General features: G+C 39.9%; 2 protein-coding genes across 2 annotated transcripts; one reads left to right on the forward strand and one right to left on the reverse strand.

The window, feature by feature from the left end:
• Positions 1 to 265: 265 nt before the first annotated feature.
• On the forward strand, positions 266 to 1,215 carry LOC145157130 (uncharacterized). The gene is made up of 2 exons (XM_079076249.1): positions 266 to 623; positions 705 to 1,215. Exons 1-2 carry the CDS (start codon positions 318 to 320, stop codon positions 1,137 to 1,139), a joined length of 741 nt encoding a protein of 246 aa, XP_078932375.1. The 5' UTR covers positions 266 to 317; the 3' UTR covers positions 1,140 to 1,215.
• A 1,077-nt stretch (positions 1,216 to 2,292) lies between these two features.
• Positions 2,293 to 3,217, reverse strand: LOC145157131 (uncharacterized). The gene is made up of 2 exons (XM_079076250.1): positions 2,864 to 3,217; positions 2,293 to 2,783 (listed from the first exon to the last, which is right to left on the reverse strand). Exons 1-2 carry the CDS (start codon positions 3,170 to 3,172, stop codon positions 2,343 to 2,345), a joined length of 750 nt encoding a protein of 249 aa, XP_078932376.1. The 5' UTR covers positions 3,173 to 3,217; the 3' UTR covers positions 2,293 to 2,342.
• Between the last annotated feature and the right edge of the window lie 1,041 nt (positions 3,218 to 4,258).

A 4,258-nucleotide genomic window follows, 5' to 3' on the forward strand; every position in this document is an offset into this window, starting at 1 on the left:
ACCTGACAAAAAATGTGTGTGTGTGTGTTTTTTTTTTTTTTTTTTCAAATCAGACGAAAAATACACTATTCTACTCATCAAGTTTATGGTTGTTACACAAAGTGATCATGGAATCGACACAACTGTTAAGAACCGTCGTGACTTGCTAATCCGATGCGTCTCCTTGAACCACCACCACCGTCGCCTCACACGTCGTTTGCCGCCGTTTCACATCCTTTATTATCCCCAATGCCACCACCAAAGTTTCATAAAGTTATCGTCCGCGTGTCTGTTTATTCATCTATTTCCTCGGTCCACATAACTTTTCTGTTTACAACATGGCACCCCGGAAGAACAAGAACAAAATTAACGATGAAGCCCACTGCGCTGCCGCTGCAAACAAACGGAGAAGAATTGAACTTATGAATACTACAACCGGGGTGCCTTTTACGAACCCAATCTCCCAATTTCTATCCCTTGACCTTCTGCACCAACAACGCAATCTGCCACCACAAACCACCGTTATCCACACCGATCTGAACCTCTCTCCACCATCAGCAACACATCAGGACGAAGAAGCGGCTGTAGACGAAGATCATTTCAATTCTTTAATACCACCACAAAACTTCCTCATCGGCTATCATGTAAATAACTTTGCTCTTTTGCAGTTAATTGGTTTTGTTGTTAATCAATCACTTATGCATGGCGTTTTCATGTTATTGCAGATCAACCAGATGCGACTGAGCGTGGAGGAATTCTGGCGGAGAAACTTTGGAGAAGAAGTTAAAAAGAGACAGGAGATCGAAGCAAAACTAAAACAGAAAGAAGAACTGGCGGATCGGTTAAGACAACTGTACAATTTTTATGAAGAAAGGACGTTCCGATTAGAAGAAATGCTGCAGCGTAGGGTGGCAGAGGGATGCAGCACCCCGGCTGCCGCTGTTCGTGAGGAAGAAGTTGAATCAAATTTTGTTGATCCGAGAAGTGCCTCTAAAACGGACATGGCTTGCAGGAACTGCCGGAGTCGGCGTGCAACTATGCTGTGGCTTCCATGCCGGCATTTGTGCGTGTGTTTGGTGTGTGAGAGGAGGGTTAAGATCTGTCCCATTTGCGGTGCTAAGAAAACCGAAAGTTTCATGATCAGTCTGCCATTACCTTGAGACAAAGATCTTTAATTTACATCTCTTGATCTAGTCGCATACTAATAAATTTCATATTTTTTATTCAGAAATGTTATAATAAACTATTTCCAGAATACCAAATGCAAACTTGGTTTTTCTGGAATTATTCTAGTCATAAGTTAATTACTAATTCATTCAGTAATGTTATTATGGTAAATTTTATTTCTAGATATACGGACATAACAACATACAAAGTTGGTTTGTATTGAACTATTTGTCATAAGTTACGTTAATTTTAGTTGATGGTTATCATATACCGGATGAATTTGAACAATAGTATGCACGACTATGTTGCAACGTTATATATATCACATCTCAAAACAAACTTTTTATAACATGTTGAAGCGTTTGTTGCATCAATGATAGTTGTGGCTTTTGAAATCAGAAAAACAGTTTGCTGAGAACAAACTTATAGAATTGTACACAAAACTTGGAACTACCCAGTACCCATGTTCAATCTTTACTTTGTCACGCCACCTAACTACCTAAGTGTAATATTAATGAACAAGATGAATTGATGCTCATTTTTCAGCTGAATTATAGCTTAAAAACTGGTCATAAGCATTGTTTTGTTGGAAGTTCATTCTATTCAAACAAGTTGTTCATAAATTATATGATGTCTTGAACTACCTATGGATGATAATGTTGTTGATGAGCTTTATTATGAACCTTGTAGTTTTCTATACTTAAATAAAGAACAATTTGGACATCATTTAGGTGTTGTGGGGAAATGGGATATGGTGGAATGTAATGAAGATATGTGGGATGTAAAAGTTGGGTTCATAACTAACAGATGTGGCAAAAACAAAAATAATACAAATAACTGCATTTGCTTTTCAATATTACAACCATGTACATCACATTTCCACCCAAAATCATTGGCCAAAAATACATCTAAAAGAATATAAACAAAATCCCCAGTTTTTCAAGTTTTAAACAAAACATTGCAAGAAAATATATTTTGTTTTTGAATTTATTTGTTTTCGTTAAAGTATCCAAACCTTTCTTATTTAAAGAAAAAAAAAAGTCTAAAAAAATACCGTTTAAATAAGAAACATTTAATATTTAGTTCATTTAAAATAGTAAAATATCATAATTCATTTAAAAAGTCTTAAAATAATAAGTGGTACGGTATTTAGTACATATTTTTAATTTTTAACAGGAGAGAAACCGTCTTCTCTCTCAGGGTGGAGGCAAATTAATCATTAAACTCTCTGTTTTCTGAACACCGCAAATCGGACATATCTTAACCCTTCTGTCACACACCAAACAGACGCACAAATGCCGGCATGGAAGCCACAACATGGTTGCAGGCCGACTCCGGCAGTTCCTGCATGCCATATCCTTTCTTGGGACGCTGTTCAGATCAACAAAACAAGACTCAACTTGTTCCTCTGGAACGGCGGCGGCGGCAGCAGTGCTGCACCCCTCACCGGCGACCCTCCGCTGAAGCATATCCTCCAAGAGAAACGTCCTTTCCTCATAGAAATGGTACATTTGTCTAAATCGAACAGCCTGTTCGTCTTTCACTTTTATCTTTTCTTCAATCTCCTTCCTCTTTTTCACTTCTTCCGCAAAGTTTCTCCGCCAGAATTCCTCCACGCTTAGCATCATCTGGTTGATCTTCACGAATACGAATATCCCATAAGTGATAGATTGACAAAAAATCAACTTAGATATATGTAAAAGAGAAAGGTATTTACATGGTAACCGATAAGGAAGTTTTGTTGTCCTACTAAAGAAGACAGAAGATGATCATCAGCAGTCGCAGTTTCGTCCGGAGGAATTGGTTCTGGAGGAGACAGTTGCAGATCGGTGTCGATTGCGGCGGTGGTTCGTGGAGAATTGCGGGAGTGTTGATGGAGAAGATGAATTGATGGGAATTGAGTGAAAGGGTTTGTAAACGGCACACCAGTCGTACTATTTAGAAGTTCAATCCTCCTCCTTTTGTTTCCAGCGGCAGAGGGTTCCCCTTCATCGTGTATCTTGTTCTTGTTCTTCCTGGGCGCCATTTTGGTGAAAAAAAGTTATGTGGTTATAGATGAACAGATACCCAGTAGTTGATAATCTGATGGAAGATAGATCGTCGCTTTGGGGAAATATAAAGGGTGTAAAACGGCAGCAAACGACATGGGAGGTGGTGGTGGTGGTGGTTCGAGGAGGCGCGTCGTCGGATTATAAAGTTACGACGGTTCTTGGAAGAATGTGTCGATTCCATCATCGTGTATATATAAATGTTCATTCGATTTTGATTGCAAAAACAGTATTTTGTTTCTCCGATCTCTGACTGGATCGATCACCTTTTCTCTGGTTTCCAGCGGGAGTAATGTGATCGAAGTGGTATTTGCGATTGGAGAAGACGGTTAAAATCTGGTTTTATTGGGTAAATTTGTAATTTTACATAAAACGAACGGTGTGGGCAACGTGCATGAGGCGTTATCTTACGTGGCATACGCCCTTAACGGCGCCATGGCGGGGAACACCGCCCTAGAGACAAACGAGGCTTCATAGGGTTGCAAAAATGTGTTGTTGCAATTAAACTTATGGCAATGGGGGAGTCGCCCGATTCTATTGACGATTACATGAGAATGTCTGAGAGGACCGCACGAGAAAGTTTGTATTTATTGGCAAGAGGTGTTGTCGAAACCTTCGGTGACCAATACTTGCGCAAACCTTCGTTGCATGATATGCAACAATTATATGCGGCGCATGAAGAAAGACATGGTTTTCCGGGTATGCTTGGGAGCATTGACTGCACGCACTGGAAATGGAGAAATTGCCCCGTGGCGTGGAAAGGCCAAAATTCGAGCGGTCATCATGGAGCGCCTTCGTTGGTATTAGAGGCTGTTGCTTCACAAGATTCATGGATTTGGCATGCTTTTTTCGGGGTTGCGGGTTCTAACAACGACGTCAACATTCTCGATCAATCACCGATATTTGACGATCTTTTGTCAGGAAAAGCCCCGGATGCTCCTTTCACAGTGAATGGAAATGAATATAAATTCGGGTATTACCTTACAGACGGAATATATCCACAATATTCTACGTTTGTGAAGGCGTTTCGACACCCAATAGATCCAAGGGACAAATATTTCAAG

The sequence above is a fragment of the Lactuca virosa genome, chromosome 2, assembly GCF_052849685.1.
Source record: "Lactuca virosa cultivar CGN04683 chromosome 2, Lactuca_virosa_CGN04683_v6, whole genome shotgun sequence".
Lineage (NCBI taxonomy): Eukaryota > Viridiplantae > Streptophyta > Magnoliopsida > Asterales > Asteraceae > Lactuca > Lactuca virosa.

Excerpts from the sequence above, each read along its gene's own strand:
- LOC145157131 (XM_079076250.1), bottom strand. The coding sequence starts at position 3,172 with ATGGCGCCCAGGAAGAACAAGAACAAGATACACGATGAAGGGGAACCC. Across the intron at positions 2,784-2,863 it reads ACTTCCTTATCGGTTACCAT|ATCAACCAGATGATGCTAAG; the intron begins GTAAATACCTTT and ends GTATTCGTGAAG.
- LOC145157130 (XM_079076249.1), top strand. The coding sequence starts at position 318 with ATGGCACCCCGGAAGAACAAGAACAAAATTAACGATGAAGCCCACTGC. Across the intron at positions 624-704 it reads ACTTCCTCATCGGCTATCAT|ATCAACCAGATGCGACTGAG; the intron begins GTAAATAACTTT and ends ATGTTATTGCAG.